General features: G+C 36.4%; 3 protein-coding genes across 3 annotated transcripts; all 3 read right to left on the bottom strand.

The window, feature by feature from the left end:
• Positions 1–2257: 2257 nt before the first annotated feature.
• On the bottom strand, positions 2258–4100 carry LOC110618209 (3-ketoacyl-CoA synthase 5). The gene has a single exon (XM_021761319.2). The coding sequence runs from the start codon at positions 3817–3819 to the stop codon at positions 2386–2388; it is 1434 nt and encodes a 477-aa protein (XP_021617011.1). The 5' UTR covers positions 3820–4100; the 3' UTR covers positions 2258–2385.
• A 1265-nt stretch (positions 4101–5365) lies between these two features.
• Positions 5366–7893, bottom strand: LOC110617955 (pentatricopeptide repeat-containing protein At5g66520). The gene has a single exon (XM_021760950.2). The coding sequence runs from the start codon at positions 7480–7482 to the stop codon at positions 5833–5835; it is 1650 nt and encodes a 549-aa protein (XP_021616642.2). The 5' UTR covers positions 7483–7893; the 3' UTR covers positions 5366–5832.
• Positions 7894–8407: 514 nt separating this feature from the next.
• LOC110618286 lies at positions 8408–12504 on the bottom strand. Its single transcript, XM_043957480.1, has 3 exons — positions 11019–12504; positions 10715–10863; positions 8408–8918 (listed from the first exon to the last, which is right to left on the bottom strand). Exons 1-3 carry the CDS (start codon positions 11955–11957, stop codon positions 8666–8668), a joined length of 1341 nt encoding a protein of 446 aa, XP_043813415.1. The 5' UTR covers positions 11958–12504; the 3' UTR covers positions 8408–8665.
• Between the last annotated feature and the right edge of the window lie 248 nt (positions 12505–12752).

Raw genomic sequence — 12752 nt, 5'->3', positions numbered from 1 at the left:
ATAATGGCTTTGGTTCCCTCCGTATGACCGAGAGAGAGATAAATCATTTTTTCTGAGAAGGAGAAATCCCTTTTTTCCTTTTCTTAGGGTTAATTCGGTGTATAAATACTTTTAAATAAAGTTGATACCCTCTAGTGTCGTGTTCCCTTCTGACGAAGCAGGAATACTTTCATGCAATTGTGTCAGGCAGTACATTAATGATGGATTATAAAACAATAAATGTAGAGCTGGCTGGTTCATACCCTCTACATGCACACTTATGATCCCTGTGTTATACAAAGAAGGCGACCAGCTCGCAGGAAGTCAGTATTTTTACTCTGATTTCATCAGGTCGTGTCGGGTTCATCCGGCCTATATAGAAATCGGCATCTTTACCCTAATTTCATCATATCGTATCGGATTCATCCGACCTATAAAGAAATGAGTTATTTTCAATTATTGAGATAAGTTACATCGGCATTCAAAATTTTATTGTAATACGGCTTATTGAAGAGGTCAATCTATTCGTACTCTTTGATTTTTGAAGAGGTTGATCTGTCTGTTTCAAATTTTAATAAATTTAAGAATGTTACTTATTTAATTTTTTATATTAAATAAATTGAGTTTTATATTGACCGATCCAATTAAATAAAAAAGCTTTCGATTTACCTGTACACAAGTCACGAGTTATATATTTTATAGGTTATCAGCATAATAACCAACAGTGAGCAAAATAATATTCCTCATCGTAGAATTAGATGAAAATGGCCCTTCAATCAAGGCAGAAAAATTGGCAATGGTGATTGGACCATCTTATTAGTTTTGGCAGTCTTTTTTTTTTCTTATTTATTTTCTTGGTTACATTGTTGAAAATAAAATTTCCAACACAGAACAACAGGAAACTAGTACAAAGTATTTTCTGACAAGATATTGGGCACAATTTGGTATTCACAGTCAATCAACGTCCTATAATTATTGTCCTGTGGTGGGGTTAGGTGCCAAATAAGAAGCTCGCTAGAGCTTGAGGTCCTGCCAGAGTGTGTGGTTTGGACCAGAAGCAAATATGAATAGATACAGAGTGGGGTAGCTGTCAACTTTTGTCTCTCAAGCCCTCGGATCCAGCTGCATATTGTTTTGTTATCGACAAACTCTGAATTACTACAAATTTAAAGTGTTGTCATCTGATTAACCGCATTATGTAAATATTTTACGTGAGTTATAGTATGACAGTTACATTTCTATAAATATGATTGAGATTACCGGCGGAGTAAGGAGTTTCTCTTTGGTAGGGCACATGCTGCGCCGCTGTGGCGCCTTTATCCCCTTTCAAAGCATTTTTTGGTCGCCGATACAGCACGTGCCCTTGCCGTACCTTCCTTTCACCAACTCATTGAGATTATTTGACTATTAATTTAAAAAATGACTTATTATTATTTTTCTTTCAAACCAGGGATGAAGAACAGGGACATGGTTGATCATGCGAGTCCCAATGGAACTGGCACCGCACTAAAGAAGGTGCGCCACCCATCGCCAATTTATAGAAATCAGCACCACCGTCTGTTGATAGCTGCTTTACATGCAGAAATGGGTCCTACTGGGATTTAAACGATGGCAAGCCACAGGTTGTAAAAATCGGTCAGGCATGTCCATATGTAATTACTGCTCCTGGTTGTCGGTCAACAAACTTTTTAATATGTGCATTCAAAGCTTTTGGTTTCTGAAAGAGATCAAAGCCTTTAAGACAGCAACAGTGCACCACCCCACCTCTGTTGGCTTATCTTGTTCTTACCTGTTTTCTGTAAGATTTTAAAGCTCATTCCTGAGAATAATAAGGTGATGATGTATAAGCAAAAACAGTGGCAAATTCTTTAATACACGTAAAATTAAAATTCTTTTCTTAACTATGTACGAAGAGAAAATTATATAATATAATGATTGTACCATATAATATGTTTATATAGTACAAGTTAACAGAATAAAGTCGCGTGTAAAAAATAACTATTTTTTATAAAAATAAAATTAATTAATTATCATATTTTAAAGATTCATTAACACTTTTCTCTCCTTCTACACTTTCTCTCTAATTACATTTGTTAATTTTTATTTTTTAGCAAAAAATAAAAAATTATATTTTCATCATATTAATCTCTTTTTTTTTTAAATTCATAGTTAGAACCGTGGATATTTTAATTTTTTTAAAGTATAAACTATTACCTAAGCAAAATAGTTTATCCTAATTTTTATCTCAGCAAAAAAATAGTGTATTCTAATTTGGAATTAACAAAAAAAAAAAAGCAAATTTAATTTCAACAACTTCTCTTATAAAAATTTCCGTTCAGCCTTCCATACATGCTAATGAACGTTTCATAAATAAGCGGCAGAGACCCTTCTCCAGAAAAAAGATGATCAGTTAAAATACCTACGTCTAGGCGTATCAACGGCCATAATTGGATAACGATGGACGGAGTCGGCCCATGGGCCCTTTTTGGACTCCCCTGTTATGGGCCGTAAACACTCCCAAACCAAACTGTTGCACTTTGGCCCACTTCCCATCCCAAGCTGCCACACCTTGTCACCTTTCTTCACTCTTTCTTTAGCTTCCATGTACGCCAGTTCATACCACAGGGAAGAGGAAGACTGGTTTCCAAACCTGTGTAGTGTCATCAAAGCAGCCTCCACTTCTCTGTCACCAAGCTTTAATCCTTTTACTATTTCTTTTATCACTGGCCTTCCTGAAGTTGGCAGGCAAAAATGCTGTATTACAGTCTTAAAATTTGGCACGTATGTCCCTCTGGTTTTGTCGATGTACCTCTTTCCGATTATTGAAATGCCATGTCGGAGTTTTTCTAAAAGAGACAGGATTTTTGAACCCAGAATTGTTATGTTGGGCTTCAGAGTTTCTCCAGCTACTTGAAGTAAATCCTTTTTTAGTGTAACCCCGAGTTTTCCGTTGGAATCCTCTTCTCGAAATGCAGCAAAATAAGCATTGTCTTCGAAGGCTCTTTGGGTTCTAACGGTGCAAAAAAGCTTGTATTTTGATGATTTTTTGGCCTCTTTTTTGTTTGTAAGTAAGATTGCTGCACTGCCCATTCTGAAGAGGCAGTTAAGGAGCAACTTGGACCTCTCGTGTCCAGAATACCAGCCTGTCGATAGAATTTCAGTGCTGAGAACAAGGGCGTAAAAGTTCTTATGAGTTTTCAAGATGCCATGAGCCAAGTCAATGGCAATAGCTCCTGCACTGCATCCCATACCAGAGAGGTTATAACTTTTAATATCGTTTCTCATGGAGTATTTATTGATAATGACGGATGTTAAGGAAGGTGAGGGACAAAAACCACTGCAATTCACTATAAGTATGTCGATGTCCCCGGGGGAGACTCCAGTTTTCGAGAGAAGGTCTTCAACAATAGGAAAGAGAACCATTTGCACTTCTTTAACAGATTCTTCTTGATTGGTTATTGGAGGAATAGAGTGCAAGGCTGGAGGGAGATATGTCTCTTCACTTTGTCCAGAAGAAGTGAGGATTCTGGACATGAAAGCTACACTTTCACTATCAAAACACTCAATCATGGAAGCATGTTCAAGAAACGCAGAGAAGGAGACTCTGCAGAAGTTGGGTGGTTTGAAACATGAGAAGTCTACGAGATAGACTGGAGAGGCATTTAAAAAGTATCCTTTGAAGATGAAAATGAGAACCAAGAATGAAATGAGTAGAATCCATTTTTGCAAGATTATAATAAGGAATATGGTTTTAACCAGTATTACAAGCGTCAGAGTTGAAAGAAGTCTAGAAGGGAGAGAGCTATTGGTGTGAAAACGAAGAGCATGGTTGATTTCCATTAGAGCTGGTGATATTGTGGTCCTAATGGAGAATTTGTAAGATTCTTATATAGAGTCCAAGTTGCAGAAAATTAATAAATGGCAGCATTAGTGATAGGTCAAAAATGAGAAATGATGAGTAGCAACGTGAAAGCTGAGATACATAGAGAGAGTCAATGGTGGTCCTAGGGTCCTAGCTATATATGGGTATTGGAGGGTCATCTGCATGCTTGGCCTTGCCGATGAATACGAATAAAGTTTCCGTCAGAAAATGCAAGAGAAAGAAAGCAGAATCTTTGGGGTGAAGAGATCATAAATTTGGTCTGTTTGGAATTTATGGAGCTGAGTGGGATTAAAGTCGGGCACCTAGTATTCTGCTTATGCGACCGGGACTCATCCTTTCTGATTGGGAGGGATGAGTAGATGATTCAATTATGTGATGGGATTTTTCTTTTCTTTTTTTTTAGGTTGAATTACACTCTTCTAAAAACGATTTCAGGCCAATGAGCTAAACCTGACCTTAATGAATGACTTTAAATACACAGGAAAATTTGATAAAACCTTTCATAGAGTGCAGCAGAGCAGTAGGTTTTGGAAATAAGCATCTTTGACCAAAAAAACTCACCTCTTCAATTCAAATAATTCAAGCATCTTAAATTTTTAAATTTTGACTCACCAACCCAACTTTTAAAATTTATCACAATTTTATTAATAAATATAAATTGATTTTATCAAAATTTAAAAATGTTATATGTGATTCATATTTTTTTATTTTTTAATTAATTATATTTTTAATTTTTTAACAAAATAATTCAAATATTTTTATAACTTCACATTTATATCCTAATCTTCTTATTTATTGAATAAAATAAACCAAATATTTTCACAAATTTACATTTGTAGTCTAATATTCAAATCTTAAAGAATGAAAATATAATTATTAAAATACATACAACATCAACCACTAACATAGAAAAAGAAAAAAATAAATTGATCAACAACTTTTTTATACAGTTTCGCTTGTAAAAACAGGTGATAAAATCTAAATAACAGAGTAATAATAAAAAAAAAAAAAACTGTTTATCTCTCCTAACTATCTTTTTCTTCAAACTAATTTTTCTTATCCATTATTCTTATTTTTCAAACTAATTTTTCTTATTTATTATTCTTATTCTTCAAACTAATCTTTATTCTCCAAACTAATCTTTAACCTCCATTATTTTTATTTTTATCGTGGTTCTTTTATATTCTACCCTCTCCATTTTGGTCAAAACTGTGAAAAAATCACTTACCAATAATTTTTTCTTCTCCACCGGTGTTTTAACTAAGAATGCGATCATTTATCTTATGGTGTCGTGAAAAACTAAAACTTTTCTAGGATTGAGCATCCTTCCACTTGAGCGATTAGGGGCGAATTTACAAAATCCATTTCACGTGTCAGTTTATGTGAAAATTCAAACAAACAATGCAGAAAAAGTTTACTTAAATCAAGTCTATGATAAGAATTGGCATATACATCAATATCACCATTGTGGTGTAAGCTTTTACTAATTAACCAACGTAATTATTGAAATCCATTTCACTAATGTTTATTAATGAAATTGAGTAATTTAATGTACTAGTTGTTTTCATATGAAGTATACATCTAAAAAGGCAATAGGATGAGCCATCACGACCCAACTATTGATATATTATTTAGTCCAGAAGCAGAAACTTCTGACTGATAAATGATAAACACTACTGATAACAGACACTGAAGCTCAACTCCAAGATACTGCATCCCATTCCTGGCTTCCTCAGCATTTCATTCTTAACACAGTCTTCTCTTGAAGCAGAGGATGTTACGAAGTATCGGGAAAACCTTGATAATATATCTCTCTTCTCAGTTCCCTGTCTTTGCCTCATGCAGTTAAAGAAGATCAAGATTCTACTGGATCAATAACTTATCAGACTCCAGAATAAATGAAAAGTGAACAAGCTTATGAGTCAACTGAATCTGGATGTCAACATATTGTCTAGAAATCCATGGTTCCATCAATTTTTCATTAACACAATGTTAGCCTTCATCTCATTCCTTAATGTAGTCAAGAGACAAACTAGTTCATCCATCACAACATCAGGGGAGCCTACTGTAGAGAACTCATGAACAATTCCATTTACTTCAATCATGCTACAGCCTGGGATTTCCTTTTTAATCCCTTGTTCTTTCATTGAGGCTCTAATTCTCTGCACATCATTATATCTTCCAGCTTTTGCATATGTATCACACAAGTTCATATAGAAAGCGTGGTTCAGCGGCTCCAAATCAATCAAGTGTTGTGCCACTTTTTCGCCTAATTGTACATTACCGTGCATTTGGCATCCTCCTAATAATGCACCCCATACAAATACGTCAGGCTCTATGGGCATGTTTCTAATAAGTTCCTCTGCCTCTCCAAATAGTCCAGCTCTTCCAAGTATATCAACCATGCATGCGTAGTGGTGGACTTGTGGCTCAATTCTGTAAATGCGTTTCATTATGTCAAAACACCAGCGACCAATCTCTACTAATCCAGAATGACAACAAGCTGACAGTAATCCAACAAAGGTGACATGGTTGGGCTTCACCCCTTCTGCTTCCATTTCTTTGAAAATATCAAATGCCTCCTTACCATACCCATGAAGCGCAAATACTGAAATTATAGCCGACCATGCCAACGTGTCCTTCTTAGGCATTTCCCTGAAGACCTCATGAGCTCTTTCCAGACAACCACATTTACCGTACATGTCTACCAATGCAGTCCCAATCACCATATCACATTCTAGGCCACTTCTGCTTAAGTAACCATGTACCCACTTCCCATGATCAATAGCACCAAGATGAGCACAAGCTGAAAGTACACTAGCAATGGTAATCTTATCTGGTTTAGCCATATTAATATCACCGCTCAAACATTGCATTTCATGGAAAAATTCCAAGGCCTCCTTTGGCCGGCCACCTTGAACAAACCCCGTTATAAGCGAGTTCCAGGTAATAATATTACCCCTCTTCATTTTTCGAAACAAATCCAGCGCCTCGTCAAGCCTTCCACATCTCAAATACCCAATAATCATCGAATTCCAAGAAACAATATCCCTAATCAACATTTCATCAAACAGCTTCCTGGCACTACTAACAGACGCACAAGCAGAATAAAAATTTATCATTGAATTTTGAACAAAGAGATCTGTATTAAACCCCAGCTTGATAGACTGTCCCTGAATACCTGTGCCTGTGCCAATAGCTCTCCTCGTCGTGCATTCTTTCACAAGAAATGGCAAAGTGAGGCTATCAGGGGAGATGCCATTACTGAGCATATGTTTGTATAGCATTAAGGCCTGACACAAATGGGTATCATGATTTTGGCTGTTTTTAGAAGCATAGGCCCTGATCATGATGTTGTAGATGGGGAGGTTTGGGTTCTTTATGCGTCGAAAAATCTGAGTGGCGTAGCTAAGAGAGCCCGATCCCGAAAGGGCGCTAAAGAAGAGAAGACGGGAAATAAAGAAATGGTGGTCTTTTTGGAGTAGGTTTGAAGAAGTGAAGATTTGAGCATGGATTTGTTTAAGTTGGCTCGTGTTCTTGCATTCTTCTATCAAATACGAAATTAAGCTCCGGAAAGATAGCCATGGAGGTTCAAGCATGTTTCTTAGGAAAGACAACATAAGCTGTCGCGCTTGTTCTGGAAAGCAATGACACAACTTCACCCATTGATTAAAAAGCAAAACTTGCAGAAGCTGTTAATGGAGAAGCAAGACCCTTGTTTCTCGAGCAAACAGCAATAAGCTATAGGACAAAGACATGTATATATATATATTGATTCATTTTCACATAAAATTTGATCTTTTTAATTGAAAAAATGAAATTGAATTTTCGGAAAAAAAAAAAGAAATTGAATTTTACTAGTTTTTAAAGGAGAGGTGGAGGTATTATAGCATACTTCAGAGAGGAAAAGGGCAAAGAGAGGTCTCATAATTCCATCTGAAAACAATGAAGTGCTCATACTTTGGCACATGTTCCTTCCAAAAAAAAACCAAAAAACTTCAGCACATTCGATGTGCTTGGAATTCCCCCCTCCGCCGCCCCCCCCCCCCCCCCCTCCCGGCTTCTTCTGGTGGAGTTAATCACCAAGGGGTTTATGATAAAATAAATTATTAATCAACTCCAATAAAAAGATTGGCTTCTCTTCAGCTCTGAACGCTAATGTCATCCTTTATTTACCCATGACGAAAAATAAAAAGAATATAAAGAAGTTTTAATTTTTTTTATTTAGTTTAATATGTCGTTAGAGTAGAGAATTTTTCTCTTAAAAAAAATTGTTACTCTCATTTATTTTTATATCTAAAAATATATAAATAATCTAAATAATAAATAAAATATTATTTTTGATAACATACAAATAAAATATTTACTCTTAACATAATTTATTTTATAGAAGAAATATATTTTAGATAAATTATGAGAACTTCAAAAAACAGTCTCCGATATATTCTTATGCTTTCTTCTTTTTTTTTTCTCTTTCATTTAACGTCTAAACAACAGAAAATGAAAATCATATTTATTTCTCTCCTTTTTTTTTTTCAATTCAAATAAAGGTTTAATACTTTTTTTATAAAAAAAAATTTAACGAAATTACAGCTACAATGAAACAAAAAAGACTCGATTTTTTTTTTTTTAAAAAAATCTGAAAAAAAAAATCCCAACCTGATAACAGTGTTGAATTAATGTTGCCAAGTAAAACAAGAGGAGGAAAACATATTAGAGTATAATAGCTTTCCAACTTCAGCACTTGACAACCAGCTCCTGCTTTGCACGTGTTACAATGATTTGGGAGTTTGGTGATGTGCACTAAAGAAAAAAGCCTTCAATGCCTCTTCCAGACATGCTTTCCCTGTAAATAGTGAGCGCTTCCTCCATAACCTGAGCTTGCGCCAGCAGTTGAGATCTCTTCCTTCCAGATGGATGTGTAGAAAGGTAATCTCTCAGTGCTGAGTCACCAGTGACCTTCCCCAATTTCTCGTACACTCTGGGTGCAACTCGAGGATCATATCCAGCAGAAGCCATCAACAAGAGACCGATGTAATCCGCCTCTATTTCCATCCTGGGTAAAGCAAGCCATTGAAACTAGGTGAGCTCTAACTGCCTGAATTTGCTTATCATTCTGTTTTCTTCTTATTACTTACAGACAAGCCAGATCCACAGAAATTACTTGTACATGTAAAAATGTATTATGATTGGGATTTGTTCCAATGTAGCCATGGTCAACTTGCTACGTAATAGAATATCATGTTTTCCAGATTTTCTCTAATGTTCAATGTATTTGAAGAATGTTAAGGAATTTTTTCAGAACATGATATAAGACGTAGATTCTACTCGTCCTTCCACATTTTTTACCATGCTGGTGTATGATCAGATGCACAGACACTTTAATCTCCCACAGACCAGTTAAACAGAACGATAAGCAAGACCAAACAGACATCTCAGGAGTTGCACAAGACAGCAGAACAAAAAACTTGTCACTGTGAAATAACATCCTCATACCATTCAAATTGCAGATACCAATAATAGAGGACAACCAGAAACCACTTTTATGCATTGCAGACTATGTCGGTAATGATTCAAATAATATCCAATCAGCCCAAAATATTTTTTGGTATATTACACATGCCATGACACAAACCAAGAAGGAAATTGAAGAGTATAACTTTTCTCGGTCCCAAAACTCACATTGTCATGACCATAGAAGCATGTAATCCTTTTTGGGGAGGCCCACTGGTGTGGATTTAGTTGAGAATTATATGTTAAGCTTTTCCCAACATTTACATATTAATAAAATTATGCTTATCCCAAAAAAAAAAAAAAGGAAGCATGTGATCCACCCCACACACAAATAAAAAAAAAAAGAGAAGAAAAGAAGCGAACACAACATAATATATTATTTACGTGGATCACCCCCTAAGCAGGGCTACATCCACAATCTTTTACAATCAACCAAATCTAAATACATCAATAATCTCAAACCTCACTCTAGTTGTAACACAATTATACTCGAGAATATCACACGTACTACTCAATACATCATGGAGGGTGTCTTCATTCTATGGGTAATATCCCCTCTACAATGAACATGAATCTCTTCCTCTTACACTATATGCCCTTCCTCTGTTACAGGATAAAGCAAAATAGCCTCCCCTATAATGCTTCTATTATAATCTCAATCAAATTCTAACTCAAACAGAAATAACACTGTATCAGGAATTCTACTCTACATGAGGAATATCATCTATCCAATTGAAGCATATTTTTCCTACTTAAACTAACGTTTTCTTCAAATTCCATAAGAAGTTTGAGTTATAAACTACTAAACTTGTATGCAACTAAATAATGAATCCTAGGAAAGCTTATTTCTATGTGGTACTGTGTCATTCACACATGAAATGCCCATTAGAACAGGACAGGATCCATTCTTATGGCATAAAACAAATGTTGATAAATTATATATCTTGATCCAATGACAATTTGTAGTTATCAGCCATTGATTTTTATGCACGTATCCTTAGTATGTTAGTAGAAGTGCTATGTGCATTTCAAGAATTTTGCTAGACAACATTACAAAGCAACTGAAGTGACAAAAACTCAAAAAAATTATATATAAAAAGAAGAAGGATTTAGCAAATAATTGCCATAAATCACCAGCAATGCTAAGTTCCACAATGCAATGAAAACGCCCTTAACAAAAAGAAATACATGGAGAGGAGGTCAATGGGAAATTTCCTAGTCCATATGTAAGAAAAATATACATAATTGATATTTTGAATTGAACAACATAAGCAACATCATTAGAACCAAAAATAGAAAACCAAAAGTCATCCTGGAGAACAACCTCAAGAAACTTACCTCCGGGAGAAAGGAAGTCTCAGGAATAGAGTTGACATTGTGTTGACAACATCAGGCATAACAAACTGATAAAGAATAAGTTGCAAGATGGCAAACCACAAATTCTTTGTTATCCCTTCTGCTGCATGTCTTGCCACAGCATGCCCAACCTAGTTATTAAATGGAATGCACCACCGAAAAAAAAAGGAGTAAATAAAAGCTCTTCCTCAGCAAAAAGTTTAACTTTAACTACAAAGTGCACAAGAAATCAGAAATTAATCACAATAATAAAGGAGCATAGAACAGATGCATTGTGCAGACCTACCTCATGCCCAATAATGGTTGCAATCTCTGCATCAGTTTTAAAGTGATCAAGCAACCCTGTAAACACAACAATCTTGCCACCAGGCAAACAAAAAGCATTAACAACAGGTTCATTAACAACCAAAACCTCCCAATTCAATCCATCCAAGTGCGAAGTTTGTGCTCTCGCCCCTCTTTCTTTCTTTCTACTCTGTTCAACCCAATTATCATCAAGGATCTCGTCTTCTTTATGCCACCTCGTCTCAACTTTGCCCTCGGTTTCAGTCAATGCTCTCAACGTCTCGTGTGCGCTTCCCTCATGTGTTATATAGCTGTCCGACGAAGCGTACCCCAAATCGCTCCACACTTGCTCCCGTCTCAACCCTCTTTGTAAAGCCTCAATTATGTCTTTTGCAATTAAGCGGACCCTCACGCTATCTGGGTGTATTGCAGGCAGCATTTTCCCTTTAAATGCCGCCTTCATTTGCTCAAATTGATTCTCACCGATCTTTCTCTCCATGGATTTAGACAAAATCACAAAATGTTTTCGTTTTGTATAAGGTACGCTCTCCAAATTACCAAAATACACAGTGATGAAAACACCAGAACCCACCAAAAATATAATTAATATGCTTCTCGGGTTCTGAAACCATCGTCGAGGGCCTCTTGGCTTAAAATGGTAAACCTGATGCCTGTCTACATGATAAAATCTCTTACCATCACCAAAAAATGGATTTAGATGTAATCTCTTCGCACCCATTTGGAAACCTAGTCCTAATCTCTGAGATACGGAAGAATTTGGATAAAACCCAGAAAACTTCGAGGGAGTAGGTGAAGAGAGTGAAGAACCATTTGGGCGAATTCTCGAAGTTGACTCTTGAACTGAACGCCTGGAAATAACCTTCGAAGCTAAGCTTCGGAAGGCACCGATGGCGAGCTTAGCTTTCCTGCAAGTCTCCATGGTCACGAGGGCTAGATCGGAACTATTTACCTGTAAGGGCGAAAGAATCGATCAGAAACGGCGGATATACAGGTGGATTGGCCATGGATCTTTGGTTGATATCATGTGATGGGAAAGTGGTAGAGGTGAAATTAGTAGGGTATAGCGTCTAGACGGCTCTCGAAGCGAGTGTAGAACAAGTAGAATCGGTGAACATTGTCGGTAGCGGTGACGATTAATTTAGCAGTGGAACTCTGAATCTCTTTAGCCGTCCGTTTCTTTTGTCGGTAGAAAACGTTTCTATCAAGGACTACAGACTACAGTTAGCTCATGCTATTGGTCGCCTCCAAGTTGAGAGCTTTTCGCTTTTTCTTTCTTTCTCTCCTTTTTCTTTTTCCTGCCTTTTCCATACGAAGATTTCCTTTCTGCATCAGTGTTTTCTTAGTAATTTATCACAGTCTCCTTTGTCGCTTGCTGTCTCTATTTCCTTTTTCTTGTCTCCTTCTATTTTTGGCTTGTTTTTGCATGGATTCCCACACTATGGATATTGACTCAATGGTTGAAAAAGTTGCAGAGGTTTCACTGGAAGATGACGATGAATCCATTGAGATTGATATAATTCCTGGTGAGTCAACAAACGAGACTTGGGATCTAAGATGGGCATTGGTTGGTCGGTTTGTGGGGGAACGATTTATACGCCTCCATGAAATGAGCCAAATCATGGCTAGCAATTGGAGACCGGGTATGGGAGTGTCCATTTTAGAGATTTCACCCCAGCGTTTTCTCTTTCAATTTGCTCATGAGGCGGATATACGT

The sequence above is a fragment of the Manihot esculenta genome, chromosome 6, assembly GCF_001659605.2.
Source record: "Manihot esculenta cultivar AM560-2 chromosome 6, M.esculenta_v8, whole genome shotgun sequence".
Classification (NCBI taxonomy): Eukaryota; Viridiplantae; Streptophyta; class Magnoliopsida; order Malpighiales; family Euphorbiaceae; genus Manihot; species Manihot esculenta.
This window is presented reverse-complemented; position numbering and strand designations above follow the sequence as displayed.

What these genes read in the sequence shown, in the direction of transcription:
- LOC110618286 (XM_043957480.1), bottom strand. Translation starts at nt 11,957, where the DNA reads ATGGAGACTTGCAGGAAAGCTAAGCTCGCCATCGGTGCCTTCCGAAGC. An exon ending in CAACCATTATTGGGCATGAG is followed by an intron (nt 10,864 to 11,018) that starts GTAGGTCTGCAC and finishes TTTAATAACTAG; the next exon opens with GTTGGGCATGCTGTGGCAAG. An exon ending in AGACTTCCTTTCTCCCGGAG is followed by an intron (nt 8,919 to 10,714) that starts GTAAGTTTCTTG and finishes TGCTTTACCCAG; the next exon opens with GATGGAAATAGAGGCGGATT.
- LOC110618209 (XM_021761319.2), bottom strand. Translation starts at nt 3,819, where the DNA reads ATGGAAATCAACCATGCTCTTCGTTTTCACACCAATAGCTCTCTCCCT.
- LOC110617955 (XM_021760950.2), bottom strand. Translation starts at nt 7,482, where the DNA reads ATGTTGTCTTTCCTAAGAAACATGCTTGAACCTCCATGGCTATCTTTC.